This window comes from Bombus fervidus, chromosome 10 (genome assembly GCF_041682495.2).
Source record: "Bombus fervidus isolate BK054 chromosome 10, iyBomFerv1, whole genome shotgun sequence".
NCBI lineage: Eukaryota > Metazoa > Arthropoda > Insecta > Hymenoptera > Apidae > Bombus > Bombus fervidus.
Window position 1 is genome coordinate 9,571,504 of NC_091526.1, and position 21,137 is coordinate 9,592,640.

At 34.5% G+C, this 21,137-nt stretch overlaps 3 protein-coding genes across 3 annotated transcripts; all 3 read right to left on the reverse strand.

Annotated features, from left to right (window-relative positions):
- Positions 1-1,854: 1,854 nt before the first annotated feature.
- Positions 1,855-4,450, reverse strand: LOC139991764 (odorant receptor Or1-like). The gene is made up of 5 exons (XM_072012131.1): positions 3,952-4,450; positions 3,016-3,351; positions 2,718-2,919; positions 2,140-2,295; positions 1,855-2,068 (listed from the first exon to the last, which is right to left on the reverse strand). The coding sequence occupies exons 1-5, from the start codon at positions 4,311-4,313 to the stop codon at positions 2,012-2,014; spliced, it is 1,113 nt and encodes a 370-aa protein (XP_071868232.1). The 5' UTR covers positions 4,314-4,450; the 3' UTR covers positions 1,855-2,011.
- Positions 4,451-5,306: 856 nt separating this feature from the next.
- LOC139991617 (uncharacterized) lies at positions 5,307-15,072 on the reverse strand. Its single transcript, XM_072011867.1, has 13 exons — positions 14,660-15,072; positions 14,238-14,579; positions 13,678-13,879; positions 13,341-13,607; positions 9,989-10,368; positions 9,357-9,695; positions 9,059-9,260; positions 8,481-8,636; positions 8,363-8,409; positions 6,483-7,316; positions 6,196-6,400; positions 5,541-5,696; positions 5,307-5,447 (listed from the first exon to the last, which is right to left on the reverse strand). The coding sequence occupies exons 1-13, from the start codon at positions 15,019-15,021 to the stop codon at positions 5,391-5,393; spliced, it is 3,549 nt and encodes a 1,182-aa protein (XP_071867968.1). The 5' UTR covers positions 15,022-15,072; the 3' UTR covers positions 5,307-5,390.
- Positions 15,073-16,831: 1,759 nt separating this feature from the next.
- On the reverse strand, positions 16,832-19,191 carry LOC139991753 (odorant receptor 2a-like). The gene is made up of 5 exons (XM_072012111.1): positions 18,830-19,191; positions 18,402-18,737; positions 17,762-17,963; positions 17,525-17,680; positions 16,832-16,963 (listed from the first exon to the last, which is right to left on the reverse strand). The coding sequence occupies exons 1-5, from the start codon at positions 19,189-19,191 to the stop codon at positions 16,904-16,906; spliced, it is 1,116 nt and encodes a 371-aa protein (XP_071868212.1). The 3' UTR covers positions 16,832-16,903.
- Between the last annotated feature and the right edge of the window lie 1,946 nt (positions 19,192-21,137).

The window sequence follows — 21,137 nt, forward strand, 5'->3', positions numbered from 1 at the left end:
TGTCCATCGGATTTTCCCATTTTTCTCGGCCCGTCAGCACTTTTATTGTTTTCCATCTGTAGTTCATTGGAATTTCTCCAAGAGTTTTCCCACGATACTACAACGTGATCGCTTGTTATTTTAACAGATCTATCAGTTCTTACTATGATAATAAATTCTTCATTACGTCAGCAGGTGATATGGTACAGCCTATTTAAAAAATAGTATCACGGATTTTTTTGCTCTAAAAACGTTAGTTTGCAACGTCAATAGCATGTAAATAAAAACATGTATCATAATTTGAGATCAAATCCATTTTGCGTAATGATATATTGGTTATTAATATTAATAAGTTAGTAAATGACAAGTTACAGGTCACAAAATACTTCTTTATAATTTTACAATCGTATACCACATAGAATAATCAGTTGACTTTTAATTCGTAAAATTTACATATAAAACATTATTTGTTTTACTACCAATCTTGCTTAGTTTTTTATTATAATACCGATAACTTGTTAGATGAAAAATTTTATTCGTAACATTAAATTCATTCTGCACGAGGGCGCAAGAAACGAGGAAAAATCACCCTGTTCTTGTCCATCTTGCGACATTAATTAATCACCGTATAATAATCATTATCATTAGACAGTGAGTAAAAATTTCAAAGAAAACCGTCGTTCCTACTATTCCGTGCTATTGCGCTCGAAAATACATGTAGCGATCTAATAGAAACGAAAAGCAGTGGCAACCTTCAACGTCATCTCTTTCCCAAACCAACAGTATAAATACACCTGCATAAGCATACAGCACAAATAGAAACCTTTCCAGACGGAGTTCATAGTGAATGGATCTATCGTGGAAAGCTTGTAGATACTCAAACATAGTGATATCGAACTTATTCAGAATTATAAGAAAATCATGTACTGGAACAGTCGGTTCACTGTTTCGGCAAATCTGTAATCAAATAATAAATTAGAAAATTCGATACTAAGAATTTCAAAATTTATGACCACGAAAAATGCATGTCTATTTGTACTCGTAAATTTCGTGGTGATGTCTAATTAAATTTCCAATAATTTTATTGCATCTTATCTTGAATTCTTCGTTAAACATGGTGTTCCTTTTCGCTGCCGTCAATGAGAATGATAGATTTTTAGTTCGATGATAAAGTATCTCAAATTGCATGAACCAGCTGTTTGATACACTAGGGATATGGTGTACAATTTTTGGGAGGATAAGCCGTACGACATCTAGTCGTGATTCCATTTTCCTATCTTTTTGCCTTGAAGAGTGTAATATACGAAACGTAAAACATCTAATTAGTTTTTCTTCTCATCGATCTTTTTCTGCCTTTCGATACATTCTTATTATTATTACATTTCACACATCCCCTATAGTTGTTCGAATATAGAAAACATAATTATTTCACAATTGAAGCTTTCACCTGGAATCGCGATCAAGAGCAAAATTTCTCTAAAGTTTCATAGCTGACCGTAGACGATATGATTGGTTAAAAAATAGTTATGTACTATAGGTATCTTTTTCCACTTTCCCGAAATCACAGAGTTTTATTTAATCGATTGAAGGCAAAATACGGCGTCGATAAACAAAGAAATACTCGAATTTGTCATAGAAATGGATAATGATTCATCGGCTATTATCTGTCTCCCCTCCACGAAAATTAATAAGAAGTAAACTGTAGAACACGTAGCACCATCAGTCTGCTGTCGTCGGTCGCAAGAGGCAGGAGGTCGCGGTTTACCGATAGACTTTATTTTGAATAGTTTCATTGACGGAAAAACAAAAACACAAGTAAAAAGAGTCGCGAAGGGCAGTGATTTAAGCATGTACACGTGTGTTATTCATGTTTCATATAATATATTGGAATACACTTCGGATACTCTAGTGCACGTTCCCAATGTTTTGAAAGATTTGATTTTTTCTTTTCCTTTTTCTAAGTGAACAGTTATTACTCTATTCGGAAGAATCGAAGAAAGACGGTTCTGTGTTAAGAAATTAGCCTTTGTTTTCATGATTCCCGGCTCTGTTGGAACACACTGAACACGGAGTAAGAAGTCTTCAGTAGCTACAACATAAATGTTTTCCATAATTTTCTACCTAAAAATATAAAGGAAGAAAGGTTTGGACGATACTGACTGTCATGAAGGACTCAAGATTGACGGAGATGACGTAAATACTGGTAAATTCGATCGGTCTCATAGCACGCCTCATTAACATCAAAAAAGCTCTCTTAACGTTGTTATTTAACGATGTCCAGTCGCTTCTGAATATCACATCAGAAAGTTCCAAACTCTGCACAGAAAATTATATCATTTTACTCAATTAATTGTAAAATTTCCAAAAGGTGGGATTTCCTGCCAATGGACTGCGGATATTTATGTAAATTCATATTTTTGTGCATACAATTGCAGAAGTACAGCTTCAACACACTTGTTTCATCTACGAAAAATTGTAATATCACAATATTTTTATATTTTGCCTATTTCTTTTCACGTTAAGCGCTTTCTATGCATTGATGGACCTTTAAATTTCCCATAATTACATAAATATCCGTAGTCTAATTATAATACGAGCATTTTAGACTGACAGGAAATGTGAAGTCTTCGTGTGAACGTTATTCATTTAAAAGAAAACCATATCCAAACGTATACATCTGATGCGTACAGGAAATCCAACCTTAAGGTTTTATTACATTGTTCGTCGTAATGTTGAACCTTAAGCTTGACTTCATTGCCAAACCAACAGTAGTAAAATATCTGCATCAACGAGAAGTTCATAAAGAGGATCTTTCCTATGATGTTCGAGTCCATTTCGATTTGTGTTATTTGATAAAGGTTGAAACAGATCATACACAGACTTGTATAGAATTGGAAAAACATGATCGTTCTAAATTCCTCGTTCACCATTTCGCCAAATCTGTAAGCTCGTACATAAGAAAATGTTACAATGTAAAAGTTATATATTTTATTTCTCTGTGAAGTTATCAAAAGAGAAATAAATCGGCAAACTGACTTGTATATATGATCGTGATGACGAACACACAGCTTCACTGAATAATTCTGGTTCGATTCGATGTTCTTCAGACGATGCTCTAGTATTTCGAATTGGCAGCTAATATGAATTAGTAGGCCACTGTACAGAGAATCAGTAGCGACGCATCCAAAGGAGCATATCGCCGTGAATAACGACTGATAAAGCAAAGTAAGCAGAAATGCAGATGCAGACGAATAGTCGTATGGTACCCATGTTCGATACGTTAGTTGTCTTTTCTTATACGTCAGAAGCGATTCCATAAATAGATAAAAATTACTAGTCATGAGTATCATCATATAACCAAGCGTGTTCCAGCTAGAAGAGAAAAAGAAAATAGAAAAATGCTTTCAGTCGAAGAAACATTGTCGATCAATTTAGAGTAAGTTCCTGTTTAATGTAACTCTCTATATTTTTGTAGATAGGTGTATAGTTATTATACTACTAATGCAATTTAACCTTAACATCGAAAATTATTTATTTTATTAGGCAATATTATTAGGCGACTTATTGCATATGCATTTGTGTATTCGTTTAGGTTGTAGAAGATTGTAAATGATGGTTGTTGGAATAACGAAGTAATTCGTTGTTTAAACCGTCAAGTGTATTTAAAATACTTTAAAATACTACTCGATAGATACTCATAGATACTCGTAAATACTACAATCCTTACGGACGGGGGAGAGTCGGAAAATTCAAACTCGTTTTTGTTCGACGGCTGCACGTAGCGGCGACATTGTTTTACTCGGAGTTTATTTATTATTACATTGTATGTATCCTAACGATATTGATACTCCGAGGCAAAACAACAACATGATTTGACCCTCTAGCTCATGTGCTGCTACAAGGTTATCCGATCATATATGTATACACGATAGGAAGTTTTCATTTCATCAAAGGAGCGAAAAACAAACTTACTCGGTAATTTTGTCGAATCTTAATAAAATTTCGAATTCTTGTTGGTTCATTGGTAAGAGTGGCTCTTTCTGTAGAGTGTCGCGCAAACGTACGAAGCTTTCACGATATATCAGCATAACGGAGACCTTGATGGTTGTGAGGAACGATCCCACCGTCACGTGAAAATTGTCACTGAAGTCGTCTATGTTTTCTACATTGTATATCATATCCATTATTAAACAAAGAAAGAAAGTATTCAAGACCAAGAGCGAGAATACCGTATAAATCTTGTACAAAAATTTTTTGCGGGGTGTTTTCCACGAAGGTGGTGGAAAACAGCCGCACAATGTGAACAACAAGAACGTCCATCGTAGTATATGCATGCTTGATGTGAAAATTTTTTATTATCACGCACTTCCTTTGTTTAACCGATCCTTATTTCGCTATAGCAACAGTGATAGTAAGTATGCGGAGAAATTATCGAAAATGTAGAAAGAAATGGATTATACGCCACTCTCGAGCAGCTCTTGTCCGAAGTTAGAAATGTAACTGACGATTGTAAAATCAATTCCCTCTTACTTCCTTCAATAGACTTATCTTCTACTGCAATTACCCTTCGCTGATACGTATCATTACTATAATAGTAGTGTATGACACGATGACATTGGATGCGTATCTACCGTTTAAAGAATAATGAATCAACCCTTCGTACTCTTACATATTTTTTTCATACCCCTCTTCATATTATCCTTTCTTGCGAGCTAATATAGCGTAAATATTTACCTTTGATAATGTTTCGTAAAATAGAACGAGCGAAGAATATTATTTATAAATTGGACGGAAGAATTTTTAGTTGAGAATGAAATATCGTCCATGTGTGCTTCTTCGACGTATCACAAAGGATAAACGTCCAACGTATTTCCTTCTACGATCAGGCAAGTATTTATGAGTTGGCATTTCATGGTGCAAAGTTTATTGTTACGTTCTCTACATACATCGGTACATTTGCAGAACGTTGTCCACCGGAAGCATCGAAAGAAATAATCTCAAGATCCACTGCGCTTCTATTTCATGCCATCATTTAGTTTGTTGCAACATGAATTCGGTATTTATAATGTCTACCACGAATAAGGGAATCAAGCATCACTAAAGTAGCAAAAAGCTTTGAAAAAATTGCAATAGGACCGTCAGGTGTACAGATACGTTTTTAAATCCTGCGATCTACAAAGCTTTGAAATTTTATTTTTATATTGCACAATTTGCAAGATAGAAGGTACGTTAATTTGTTAATTAAATTCTGCATTTTTATTTCTCAGTCATGATCGTCATGAGTACATTAGTGAGAGTGTTGTATGACCATGTACAACGGTAAAAAGGACACACACTTTTACAATAATTGTAGATAATTTACTATAATTAAACAGTCAGTAAAAATTGAATCACAGCAACAACGAAAATTCTTATTTGCTCGTAGAATTTGACAGAAGATTGTACGAAGAGTAAGTCATCTTCATGATCTATAATAAAGTACAAAATTGTTAGAATCGTAATAATGTTTTATAATTTAAAAGCTAATAATAATAGGCTAAAAGCATTGAAATTCTACTAACTGACACGAAAGATTGCGAAGATAAAACAACAACGTGACCACTTGTCATTTTAACAGGTCTATCAGTTCTAATTATGATCAGCAATAAATTCTTCATTACGTCAGTAGGTAGTATGGTCCAGTCCATATCATAAATAGCATCGCGAACTTTGTTGCTCTAAAAATTACGTCAATTGTACGTAAATGAAAACATGTATCATAATTTGAGATCAAATCCATTTTGCGTAATGATATATTGGTTATTAATATTAATAAGTTAGTAAGTGACAAGTTACAGGTCACAAAATACTTTTTTATAATTTTACAATCGTATACCACATAGAAGAATCGGTTGACTTTTAATTCGTAAAATTTACATATAAAACATTATTTGTTTTACTACCAATCTTGCTTAGTTTTTTTATTATAATACCGATAACTTGTTAGATGAAAAATTTTATTCGTAACATTAAATTCATTCTGCACGAGGGCGCAAGAAACGAGGAAAAATCACCCTGTTCTTGTCCATCTTGCGACATTAATTAATCACCGTATAATAATCATTATCATTAGACAGTGAGTAAAAATTTCAAATAAAACCGTCGTTCCTACTATTCCGTGCTATTGCGCTCGAAAATACATGTAGCGATCTAATAGAAACGAAAAGCTGTGCCAACCTTCAACGTCACCTCGTTCCCAAACCAACAGTATAAATACACCTGCATAAGCATACAGCACAAATAGAAGCCGCTCCAGACGAAGTTCATACTGAACGGATCTACCGTGGAAAACTGATAGACACTGAGACATAGTACTATCGAACTTATGCAAAATTGTAAGAAAATCATGTACTGAAACACACTGTTCACTGTTTTGGCAAATCTGCAATCAAATAATAAATTAGAAAATTCGATACTAAGAATTTCAAAATTTATGATCGCGAAAAATGCACGTCTATTTGTACTCGTAAATTTCGTGGTGATGTCTAATTAAGTTCCCAATAATTTTATTGCATCTTATCCTGAATTCTTCGTTAGACATGGTGTTCCTTCTCGCTGCCGTCAATGAGAATGATAGATTTCTAGCTCGATGACAAAATATCTCAAATTGCGTGCCGACTTGTATCATCAATCCTGCGATCAGTGTTTCGTTGGCCACGCTGGTATTTGCACAGATCAACAAGCCAACTGTTTGATACACTAGAGATATCATGTACAGTTTTTGCGAGGATAAATCGTACGGCATCCAATCGGACACTGGTAACTCTCTCGTATTTATGAGTTTTTTATATTGGCCCACGGTCGCAAAGAACACCGCCGATTCGTTCAGGATCTCGCAGTATATCGTCAGTTTTCTGTAACAAACTTGTAAGCAGTAATTCATGGCAAAATAATTGTGAGCCGCGTAATTGTAGTCCACGAAGGAATATTGTAAAATAGAAAACCTGGCATAATCATCGTTCTTCCGTTGGATGCGCTCTTCCTGATCGTCTCTCGCAATACAATTCTCGTTCAACATCATATTCATCACATTTATAATTTTTCCTCGCCGGACAAAGAGATTGGCTACTTTGAGGCAGACTCCTACCACAGAGACGCAGAGAGAAAATTTGTCGGTCATAGTCTTCAGGTTTTTGCTAGTAAACGAATCCACGCAAGAGCAGAACGTGAAGAAGTATAGTAGCAAAATCATGAACACCGAGTAAACGTTGTACAGATGATACTTGAGCGAGGTGTGTAGCCATTTAGTCGGTCTCCAGTAGCCGCAGTAAGTGAGCAAAGCAAAAGACAGAGGAAGTCTGTGCATCTTTTTGTTTCTTAGTTATCTCTGCCTATATTTTCTTAGAAAATCATTGACTAAAAATTAGTCAATGATAGATACAAAAAAACCTTGTTTAAAAATTTCTTTTCAAAAGATGAATATTTTGTCAAAAAAGGAAAAGAATATCGTTATGATTTTATTTTCCTATATTTTTGCCTGGAAGAATTTGATCGAAACGTACAAAAATCTAATTGTGCGAATATTCTACGTTTAATTATACTTAAGAAACTTGATTATGTTAGTTACAAATTTTTTGTCAAAGCTGCTTGACTGTTACAGAATGAAAGAGCTTTCATCAAATGCGCGACTCTATTACCTTTCTTCTTTTTCACCGATCTTTTTTTTGTCGACCGAGACATCTTTATTATTATTACATTACATATATCCCCTATAGTTATGCGATTACAGAAAAATCAATGAAATATTTCCCAGTTGGGGCTTTCACTTAGATAGAATTGCGATTAAGAGTAAAGTTTCTCTATAGTTCCATAACTGATGACAGTCTATATGATTAGCTAAAAAGTATTTATTTATTATAGGCATCTCCTGCCGCTTCTAGGAAGCCACAATGTTCCAACTAGTCGATCGAGGGCAAAGTACGGAGTCGAGAAACGAGGAAAGGGTCGAAATTGTCCTGGAAATAGATAATGATTCATCGGCTATTATCTGTCTCCCCTCAACGAAAATTAATAAAAAATAAACTTTAGAACACGAAGCACCATCAGTCTGCTTTCATCGGTCGCAAGGGACAGAAGGTTGCGGTTTACTCATTGTGAATAGTTTCATTGACGAAAAAAGAGAGTCAAAAGAGAAAGTAACACAGGCACGTTAATCAAACGCATGGTATTCATGTTTCAAATAATTTATTGGAATGCGCTATAGATACTTTGCTGCACGTTTCGCGTGTTGTGTTCGATTTGCTTTTTTCTCTTCCTTTTTCTAAGTGGACAATTATTATTCTATTCGGAAGTATCGAAGGCAGACAGTTCTAAATTAAGAGATTTCCCGCATTTTCATGATTCCCGGCTCTGTTGGAAAACATTGAACGCGGAGTAAGAAGTCTTCAGTAGCTACAACATAGATGTTTCGCATAATTTTTTACCTAAAAATATAAAGGAAGAAAGGTTTGGATGATACTGACTGTCATGAAGGACTCAAGATTGACGGAGATGACGTAAATGCTGGTAAATTCGATCGGTCTCATAGCGCGCTTCATTAACATCAAAAAAGCTCTCTTAACGTTGTTATTTAACGATGTCCAGTCGCTTCTGAAGATCATATCAGAAAGTTCCAAACTCTACACAGAAAATTATATCATTTTACTCAATTAGTTGTAAAATTTCCAAAAGGTGGGATTTCCTGCCAATGGACTGCGGATATTTATGTAAATTCATATTTTTGTGCATACAATTGCAGAAGTAGAGCTTCAACACACTTGTTTCACCTACGAAAAATTGTAATATCACAATATTTTTATATTTTGCCTATTTCTTTTCACGTTAAGCGCTTTCTATGCATTGATGGACCTTTAAATTTCCCATAATTGCATAAATATCCGTAGTCTTATTATAATACGAGCATTTTAGACTGACAGGAAATGTGAAGTCTCTATGTGAACGTTATTCACTTAAAAGAAAACCATATCCAAAAGTATACGTCTAATGCGCATAGGAAATTCGACCTTAAGGTTTTATTATGTTTTTCGTCGTAATAGCGAACCTTGAGTTTGACTTCATTGCTGAACCAGCAATAATAAAATATCTGCATCAACGAGCAGGCCATGTAGAGAAGCGTTCCTACGAATCTCGAATCCATTTCGATTTGTGTTATTCGATAGAAATTGAAACAGATCGTAGACAGGCTTGTACAGAATTGAAAAAGCATGATCATTTTAAATTCCTCGTTCATCATTTCGCCAAATCTGTAAGCTCATAAATAAGAAAATGTTACAGCGAAGAAGTTACATATATTACTCCTCTGTGAAGTTATCAAAAGAGAAATAAATCGGCAAACTGACTTGTATATATGATCGTGATGACGAACACACAGCCTCACTGAATAATTCTGGTTCGATTCGATGTTCTTCAGACGATGCTCTAGTATTTCGAATTGACAGTTAATATGTATCAACAGGCCACTGTATAGAGAGTCGCTAGCGACGCATCCAAAAGTGCATATCGCCGTGAATAACGACTGATAAAGGAAAGTAAGCAGGTATGTAGATAACGACGAGTAATCGTATGGTATCCATGTTCGAAACGCTAGTTTTCTGTTCTTGAAATTTGCAAGAAGCGACACTACGAGTATAAAGAAATCAGAAATCACGAGCAGGATCATGTAACCAAGTGTGTTCCAACTGGAAGAGAAATATAAAAGAGAATAATACTTTTCGCCGATGAGAACTTGTCAATTAATTTAGACTACGATCTTGCTTAACGTAGGCACTTTATATTTTACTTCTCTTCTATTACTTTATTACACGTCATCGCAAAATGTATGTTCCACATTTGTAGTTAAGTATATAATTATTATATTACTAAAACAATTTACCGTTAATACGAAAAATTTATTATATAAATATATACATGTATGTAGACATATATCATAGAAACGTTCTTATTTCACTGAAACAGCGAAGGATATACTTACTCGGTAATTTTCTCGAATCTCAACAGAATTTCGAACTCCTCTTCGTTCATTGGTAAAAATGGCTCCTTTTGCAGCGTATTGCACAAAAGTAGGAAGTTTGCTCGATATATCAGTATAGTGAAAAGCTTGAGGCACGTGACAAACACCACCACTGTCACGGAGAAATTATCGCTGAAATCATCTGTGTTTTCTACGTTGCATATCATATCCAATATTTGAAAAAGCAAGAAACTATTGAGAATCAAGAATGAGAATATTGTATAAATTTCATACAGAAATTTTTGCACAGGTCTCTTCCACGAAAGAGGCGGGTAACAGCCGCACAACGTGAACAACAAGAATGTCCACCGCAGTATATGCATCTTCCAATTGAAAATTTTCTATTATCATGCACTTTTTCTATTTAATTGATTCCTTACTTTACTAAAGTGACGCCAATAGCGAGCATAAAACAAAATTATCGAAAATGTAGAAAGAGAAATACTTGTACAACACCCTCGAGCAACTTTCGTTCGAAGTTGAAGAGTCACTGATGATAGTAAAATATCAATATCGCTCTTACTTTCTTGGTATGACTTATTTTTTAACTGTAACTTACCCTTCGTTCATACGTATCATTATTGTAATAATATGTTTGATCGATAAAAAAATAATGAGTCAACCCTTCATATCCGTACATACTTTTTTATGCACCCCTTCATATTGTCTTCCATTAGAAGCTGCAATAGTGCAAATATCCATCTTCGATAGAGTTTTCTAATACGGAAGGAACAAAGAATATTATCCATAAATTGATTGAAAGCATTTTTAGTGAAAAGTGGGACATCGTACACGTGTGCTTTTTCAACAGATGAGAAAGGAGAAACGTCTAACATATTTACCTTTATGATCAGGCAAGTATTTCTGCGTATCTTTAGCAGTGTGTAATGTTTATTGCCACTGTTGTATAGTATAGTATATGTTTATATAGTCCACTTGCATCGGTACATTTGCAGAACGTAGTCCTTTGGAAGAATCGAAAGAAATAATAGGATTCACATCCTATTAGGATGTCCTAATAGGATAGGATCCACAGCTATTCCACTTTGTGTCATCATTCAGTTTCTTGCAACATATTAAACAATGAGTATGAAGTTTTCGTTAACTGTAATAAGAAAGCATGCACTTTTGCATTTATTTTAGAATATTTCACCGTAAATTCGGATGTCTTTTGTAGAATTTATAAATTATATCATTTTAATTTGCATATGCAATTACCTTACGTACTATTTTCTATCTTTCTTGTTTTATAAATCTAATACCAACCGTCAGGAAAAAGCCAGGATTCGATGTTACCAGGTAGCCAGTGGTAAATTCGATAGAATGCGTTGTTCGTGTCATGATCACTAAGAGAATCTTCTTTTTTTTCGTATGCCACGATATCCAATTACTTTCGAATATCATGGCAGGCATGTCAAGGCTCTGCAATGAAAAGATATTACGCGAAATGTTTTATCAAAAATTTCTATACTTATCTGTGTCTCGTTTTATTTCGATAATGAAACTCCAAATTTTACTTTGTCATTGAGTTGGTCCTGATTTTCCATGTTTATAATTATATCTAAAATCTGAGTGCACACGGGAGACAATATTTTATATTAATATTAAAATACCAATATTAAAAGCCATACGAACAACGCGTGCAAATTGTACAAAGATTTTGTGATCGATGATGTTCACGATTTTGATGGTAAGCAACCGGCGATTGAGAGAAGAATACGTGACCATCATAGCATCATTTTCATGGGAATTCATCGGCTAAAAGTGACGTAAAATTTGTTGCGTGTCCAGTTTGACTTTACGTCATCTCGAATTTATTTATTTTAAACGGGAATTTATATAAAACGTAGAGATCGTACGTGCCAATTATTTCGTCGGAATAGAAAAAATAAGCTACTTAGATTATTGAACTAAAATAAAATACTTCTTGTTAATATGTAAAAACTCAAATTATATAAATAACGAAGGAACGGACTATGCGGTAAAATTCTAAGCGTTTCCAATATCATTGACTATCCCAGAATATTGACAAGTTTCTGTATCCCGTTGATAGAACCTGTTATCGTTGATTGTAAATATATTCTGTGGTTTCTGGAGAATAATATGTCTTATATCAGATTTGTTAATAATACAACGATGCTACAAAATATGCTACAGTACCTCTGAAAATTTAGATTTATAAATTTACCAGTTTTCTTCATACCGTCGACGGTCAGTCGTTCCAAGCGTAGCTTTATTTTTATTTTTATTGCGAACAGGAGGACAAGGAAAAAATGCATATAGTTTTAATAACGTCATGCTTCGGTTATTTCCATCTAACAATAAGCTTTATTAATGTGTGTGATAAAAGAAAGCATTTGTAATAGATCGCATGCGAGTGTTCGACATTTCGTATTATTCTCGGTTTAGACGAAGATGATTCTTATTTTTCTGCGTTGCTTTGTTGACTCAAATCATACGCCCAGCAGAAGTCTTCGATATCGGAATAGCTCAATCGAGAAATTCAAATACAGAGCGTGTAATTTTTCCAGTTCTTGGTCGTCGAGTCGAATCTACTTCGAAATCGTTGAAAAGTCTTAGTAAAATAGTGCGGAAGTTCGCGAAGATTCACTGTCGAAACCTGGTTCTCACTGAAGTGTTAGAAATGTATTATTCTTGCATACTATGTAATTTATTTAGTTGTTTCAATAATTCGTTTTCATTTTCCTCTATTGTAATTCTTCCATTAGGTGGCGAAGGAACTAAGACAACTTATTCTCCGCATGTGTTCTACTGCGATGACTTACTCTGTAGCAGCATGTTATACGTCGAGTAAGTGGTTTTTATCAACTGCGACAAACGGAGCATTTGATAAAACATAATTTTAATAAGTGTCGAGATAAGTTTGTTTTTGAAAAAAGTACGTAACATTCGTTGCAGTTTATATTATCTTGCATTCGGCATTTAACATAAGATTATTTTGACGAATCGTTGCAGTACTTCTCCCTACGTATCTACTATTTCAAGAATAAAAATTGGAAAATATGAAACGTGGCAAGCAACAGTTGTCTGAACTATATTTTTTTAAGAACGTCAGTTTATATGATTAATTTATTTCAACGAGCCGTATTAATCTAAACACATCAGAATCCTTTGTAATATTTTTCAAGTTTGTACCATTTTCCATTTATTTGAGGTATAAATTCAACACGTATAAATTCAATAAAATTTCTATTGCTGTTAACTAATTTCCAAGCAATGACCATCTATTTCAAAAGGTAGGATTATTTGGATCCAACGAAAACGATATAAATAAATACAATAGCTACGCCTAGTATTTTAGGCTCAGATCTGTTTCACACCGCGAATTATTCAGTTTATTGAGTATTCGCATTAATCTACTTTTCCACTCACTGCTATAATGTATTTCTACATAGATACTGACACCTTTGAAAGATTCCAAGTTCATTGGTAAAATATAGGCGCTTGTAATCTCGACAGGCGTCAATGAACGTGCCATGATTATCAGAAGCATCTTCTTAGCGTCGTTGCTCAAATTTGTCCAATCGCTATGATATATCATATTAGGAATATCGAGGCTCTGCAGAGATAAAAAGTCGGCAGGTTTCTGGTTTACGAGAAACTCATATTACAGCTGCATATGTACCTACCTTTAATTTCGCTACATCTCCGAACCAACAAAAGTAAAACGTTTGAAGTAAGGCGGAAAAAATGAACAGTACCGAGCCTATTAATTGCGAACCTGCGTTTGATTCTGTTACTCGATAAACGTTGAAGCATATGGCGGCTGCGCTTACCATAAATTGCACGCACATCATTTTGCTAAACAAATTATTTACCATTTCGGCGAATCTGCAATTATTGAAACAAATGTTATTTAACTATTTTTTTTTTTTTTTTAAATCGGAAATCACAAAGAAAGAAAGTGAGAAATCACATTCTCCGCTTCTTGAAGGAAGAGCACTGTCAACATTCAGCGTTGTCAAATAATCCTGTATTAGCAAAAGTGTCGTTTTATGAGATTTTCATGCTAACTAGAAATTTTTCAATTCTCTTCATAATTTCGAAAATATTGCTCCTTTTAGCATGAAAATTTTAGTCGTAAAATAAGAAATCAATAAAAATACAATTTATTTTCGTTTTCCTGTGATCTTCGATTATCTTCGCTAGTTAGTTACCTTGTTTGGATAAAAGCACAAAGGAAACAAACCTGAATATTGCATTATGGTGCCGAACGCAGTTTTTTAACGATTGAATTTCATTTCCTTCGATATTGTGCAGGCGATTCACCAGTATCTCCAATTGACAACAGATTTGAAGCAACAGGCCGGCGAACAACGTGTCGAAAATACTGATACCGGCGGAAATGACCATCGAACCGACGAACTGGTAAATGAACGTCATAGAAAACGCAAACCATGAGGAAGTGAAGTCGAAAGGTAACCAGGCGCGAAACGCTAATTTTTTAAATTTGAAATCAGTCATCAATGTCGCTACTATTAAAGAAAGCACGCAGAATGCGTTTTGAATCGTATAAAACATTGCTATTCTTCTAAAAAAAAAAAGGGAAAAATAATATTTTAAATAATTTTCTTACAACTGTACATATTATAGCGAACAGAACGAACTTACTCGATTAGATTGTCGTATTTCGCGTAAATTTCTACCTCCTCATTGTTCTCCGGCACAAAGGGCTTTTTCTTCAGTAGACCCAATATATCTATGATAGTTTTCCGCCCTAAGACTAAGCTGATAAATTTGCAACTCGTGATAAGTACCGTGACAGTTACGCTAAAATTCTCACTCAAATCGTCCTGCGTTTCCACGTTGTAGAAAATGTCCATGATCAGCGTGAGAGAGTAGCTCCACAAGTACATTGTCACGAAAACCGTATATAAATTATAGAGAAAGCGTTTCATCGGAGACTTCAACGTGGGCGGTAGAAAATATCCGCTGGCGATGAAAAGTTTGAATGTCCATCGTAGTACGTGCATTTTCAATATTTGCGGTGTAATTTGTCTTACTTAACACTTCGTGTTAGGAAATATCGATGTGATAGGAAAGGTCTTGTACTATCAGCCTTCGCAATGTCACTAGCAGGATTTCTTTACGGTATATTTTAATTGATCAAAAGAAAAAGTTATTTCCAATGAAACGTAGCATTGAAGATAAGAATATGAAAATAAAGATTATCTTTGAAGTAAGTGTATCGTTCGAAGCATTAGATGCTACTAATAACCGTAAGGAAATGAAATGTTTCGCTGCCTTAAATGAGATAGTTCCCTCTTGGAATTCACCCCCGTGTAATTATCGTCATTATCGACGTTACCGCGCTGCGACGATGCAAGAAGTTACATTTTTAAAAACCGCTATTATAGCTTTCGTTTACTTCATTTCCAACTTCCGTTTACTTCATTGGATTGAAATATAGATGCTGTGATGGCACTAAACGACATAGCGTGTGTCGTTTAACCGACGAGTTACATTCTAATTGATTGATTACCTTGAACTCGGCATCGTCGCGAGTAGTGTAGATACATCCTTACGTAATTACATTTTTAATGACGACGTTTCCACTGTTTCTAACGTGCAATTATATTACTGCCCGCTTGTGTACTTGTTATACGCGTTCAGTTACGTTTCAGGAGCCAAACAAGGAAGACAACTTTTAATTATAGTTGCTTGCGGGATAGGAAACCGGCAGTTTCAGTGCACGAAAGGGAGAATAGACTGAGGTAGGGTTATTTGTTTTAAGCTGTCCAATTTACCTTGCAATTCGGTTATGAACAATTTTTGAGCGATTGATAATTGAAAATTTAATTCATTATTACATGTTTGATAAGTAGTGAAATATGTGCATTAGTGTTATATACATAGTAACACTTTTGCTCATTAAAAAAATTAAAAAGTAAGAAGATTGTAGAACTAATGTTAATATTCAGTTTTATGAAAGAGTCAATTGCCCAAAGAATGGCTTCATTTTTATGGCGATCAGAAAAGATAGAAGAACGAAAAATGATTTATTGATGCAATGATGTGTGTGTCGTAAAAGTAGAACATGTTTAGTAAATTTCATATGTGTTTAGAGAAAGATGATTCTTTGTTTTGTTGAAGCAAAGCATACGCAGAACAGCGAGGCTTTAGCGGAACATTCGATAGAGAGACGATTACAAAGGTAATTGCGAAACTATTTCTATGAAATATTTCTTTTTAATGGAAATAGAGTCGCGTTTACCCTCTGACAATATAGTCCAAGAGATATTCAGGTACGTCAAATATAGTATTCAAATATAGTGCATTTTTTTTTTATTATATTTTTTCAGTAGCATCATTTTCTATTTCTTTAAGATCTAAAAATAACCATCGATTTCAAATATTATTGGATAGTGTCGCAAGAATCGCAAAATATAATAAGATCATTTCCTAATCATTTGTTTGAACATATCAACATACCGACTGTTCGATACACCAGAGAATCGTGTACAGATTGTGGGAGAATAAATCGCGTGGTATCCAGTCGAATATTGGTAATTCCTTCATGTCAGATTATTATGTAGTCCTACGATCGCAAGAACGCTGCCGATTCGTTCAAGATTTCGCAGTAAATCGCCAGGTTTCTGTAACAAACTGATAAGCAGCAACTCATGGCGAAAATAAACGTGTGCCGTGAAAATATAGTAAATATATATACCTTGCATAATCATCGTCCTTCCGTTGGAAGCACTATCTGGACCTCGCTGCAGTGTTTGAAATTTATTGTGTTTGCATGGTACATAATTTACTGCGCTGTTTCAATAATTCGTTTTCTATTGTCTCTATCCTAATACTTCCATTGTGTGACGAAGGAACTAATACAACTTATTCTCCGCATGTGTTCTACTCCGATGACTTACTCTGTAGCAGCATGTTATACGCCGAGTAAGCAACTTTCATCAACTACGACAAACGGGGCACTTTATAAAACACAACTTTAGTAAACCGCGAAATAAGTATGTTTTTGGAAAAAGAATGTAACATTTGTCGTTAACGTCAGTGAATGTTATCTCACATTCGGCAATCAACGTAAGATTATTTTGTAGAATATTTACAGTATCATTCCGTGTATCTATTATTTCGAGAACAAAAATTGGAAGATATGAGAAGTCTAATCGCGTGACTTTACATTATTAGCTTATTGCAATAAGCTATATTAATCCAAGTGTAACAGAATTTTTTGTAATATTTTTCGAATTAGTATCGTTTCTCATTATTTGAGGTCTAAATTCAATACGTGCACTGAATTTTCATTGTTAATTGATAATTTTCAAACAATGACCACCTATTACAAAGGATAGAATAGTTTGGAAGATTGACAGTCATATTTGAGTCAATTATACAAAAATTGGACAAAATTGGGGGAACTGTTTTTTCCTAAATCAACGGCGAACTACTCAGTTTACCGAGTATTGTTTTTAGTCTACGTTTGTACAAATAATGTATTTCTATATAGATACTGACACCTTTGAAAGATTCCAAGTTCATTGGTAAAATATAGGCGCTTGTAATCTCAACAGGCGTCAATGAACGTGCCATGATTACCACAAGCATCTTTCTGGCTTCGTTGCTCAAATTTGGCCAATCGCTATGATATACCATATCAGAAATATCGAGGCTCTGCAGAGATAAAAAGTCCACCAATTATTGATTTACAAAGAAACGACAACTCGTATTATATCTACGTGTGTATCTATCTACCTTTACTTTCGCTACATCTCCGAACCAACAAAAATAAAAAGTTTGAAATATGGCGGCAAACATGAACGAAGACCATCCTATTAATTGCGCAGTGTCGTCTATGTCTGTTAGTAGATAAAGGGTAAAGCATATCGAGATTGCGCTTTCCACAAATTGCACGAACATTAATTTGTTAAAAAAATTGTTTACTATATCGGCGAACCTGAAATAATTGAGATAAGTGTTATTTTACTGTTTTCTTTAATTGAAGATTTTAGGCAAGAAAAGTAACAAATCACGTTCCCCACGTTGTGACAGCTAAACAGTGTTAAAATCCAGTGTTGTTGTCGATTAATTCCGCGGTATTAAAATTTCTTTTTATTGGTTTTTGAGACACGATATATTTATATTTTTCAACCCCCTTCTTCATTTCTAAAATTTTGTTATAGTATCAAAATATTGTTAACACCTTTGGTTTCCTTGGAACATAGCCAATTATGTCTTTGGACCTAACAAGCACTTCTGTTTAACTATTCTAAGTTAAAATATTTCTTTTTAGTTGTAAAATAAGAAATCAATAAAAATACAACTTCTCCCGTAACCTTCAATTAGCTTGGTCAGTTGGTTAATTTGTTTAAATAGAAGCACACAGGAAACAAACCTGAATATTTTATTATGGTGCCAAACGCAGTGTTTTAACGATTGAATTTCATTTCCTTCGATATTGTGCAAACGATAAACCAGCATCTCGAGTTGACAACAGATGTGAAGCAATAAGCCGGCGAATAACGTGTCAAAAATACAGACACCATTGGATACGATCACTAAACCCACTAACTGATAGATGAACGTCATAGAAAACGCAAGCCACGAGGAGGTGATGTCGAAAGGAAACCAAGCGCGGAACATTAATTTTTTCGAATCACCCATCAATGTCGTTCCTAATAAAGAAAACACACAAAATGTGACTTGGATCGTATAACCCACCGCGACTTTTCTAAAAAAGAAAAAAGGAAAAATGATATTTTAAATAATTATACAATTACAATTATACAATTATATATATTATAACGAACAGAAAGAACTTACTCGATTAGATTGTCGTATCTCGCGTGAATTTCTACTTCCCCATTGTTCTCTGGCACAAAGGGCTTCTTCTTCAGTAGATCCAACATATTTATGATAGTTTTTCGCCCTAAGACTAAGCTGACAAATTTGCAACCCGTGATAAGTATCGTGACAGATATGCTAAAATTGTCACGCAAGTCGTCCCGCGTTCTCGCGTTCAGGCAAATGTCCATGATTAGCGTGAGACAGTAACTCCACAAGTACAACGTCACGAAGACCGTATATAAATTATAGAGAAAGCGTTTCATCGGGGACTTCAACGTGGGCGGTAGAAAATATCCGCTGGCGATGAAAAGTTTCAATGTCCATCGTAGTACGTGCATTTTCAATATTTGCGGTATGATTTGTCCTATTTAACACTTCGTGTTAGGAAAGATCGATGTGATAGAAAAGGTCTTGTACTATCAGTTTTCGCAATATCACTAGTAGGATTTTTTTAACGGTATATTTTAATTCATCGAAAGAAGAAGCTATTTTCAATCAAATGTTGCATTGAAGATGAGAATATGAAAATAAAGATTATGTTCGAAGTAAGTGTATCGTTCGAAGCATTACATGCTACTAATAACCGTAAAGAAATGAAATGTTTCGCTGCCTTAAATGAGATAGTTCCCTCTTGGAATTCACCCCCGTGTAATTATCGTCATTATCGACGTTACCGCGCTGCGACGATGCAAGAAATTACATTTTTAAAGACCACTATTATAGAGTGGATGTTTGTTTCTTTCTATTCTGCATTTCTAGCTTCCGTTTACTTCATTGGATTGAAATATAGATGCTGTGATGGCACTAAACGACATAGCGTGTGTCGTTTAACCGACGAGTTACATTCTAATTGATTGATTACCTTGAACTCGGCATCGTCGCGAGTAGTGTAGATACATCCTTACGTAATTACATTTTTAATGACGACGTTTCCACTGTTTCTAACGTGCAATTATATTACTGCCCGCTTGTGTACTTGTTATACGCGTTCAGTTACGTTTCAGGAGCCAAACAAGGAAGACAACTTTCAATTATGGTTGCTTACGGGATAGGAAACCGGCAGTTTCAGTGCACGAAAGGGAGAATAGACTGAGGTAGGGTTATTTGTTTTAAGCTGTCCAATTTACCTTGCAATTCGGTTATGTACAATTTTTGAGCGATTGATGATTGAAAATTTAATTCATTATTACATGTTTGATAAGTAGTGAAATATGTGCATTGTGTTATATACATAGTAACTCTTTTGCTCATTAAAAAGGTTAAGAAGTAAGAAGATTGTAGAATTAATGTTAATATTCAATTTCATGAAAGAGTCAATTGCCCAAAGAATGGCTTCATTTTTATGGCGAACACATTACAAAAATAGAAAAATGGCTGCAAAACAAACAAATAAAAGCGAACAGCAACAAGTGCAACCACATAACATTTACACTTAGAAAAGGAAAAACACCAGATATCCAACTGAACGGCGTCCACATAGCACAAACAAAGCAAGTCAAATATCTAGAAATACATTTAGACACACACCTTACATGGAAGCACCATATAAAATCAATAATAAACAGAATAAGTGCAAAAAGGAAGCAGATGTACTGGTTAATCAATAGAAAATCTAAATTAAGCATAATGAATAAACTAAATATATACAAAACAATAATCAAACCAATCTGGACATACGGAGTCCCACTATGGGGGACGGCAGTAATGAGTCACATAAGCAAAATAGAAATAGAGCAAGCACAAATTTTAAGAACAATAGTTAACGCTCCATGGTACGTCAGAAATGAAGACCTACGAAAAGATTTAAAAATTCCAACAGTCAAAGAGGAAATCGCTAGATACGCAAAAAAGTACAAAGAAAGACTTGCAGCACACCCAAACCAGCTGGTTGCTGAAACAAATAAAACCAAAATAGAAAGAAGACTGAAGAGGAAGCATCCCGCAGACCTCGCAATAGAGATGCAATAGGCAACCTAGAAGATGGAACCCCGCTGGGGGTAACCATCCACATGCTATATTTTTATTCTTTAAGCTATAATATTTTACCAAATGTCCTTCTGGACAAATTGTAAAATTTAAACAAATTGTAAAATTTAAACAAATAATCAATAAAAAAAAAAAATAAATTTTTATGGCGATCAGGAAAGATAGAAGAACGAAAAATGATTTATTGATGCAATGATGTGTGTGTCGTAAAAGTAGAACATGTTTAGTAAATTTCATATGTGTTTAGAGAAAGATGATTCTTTGTTTTGTTGAAGCAAATCATACGCAGAACAGCGAG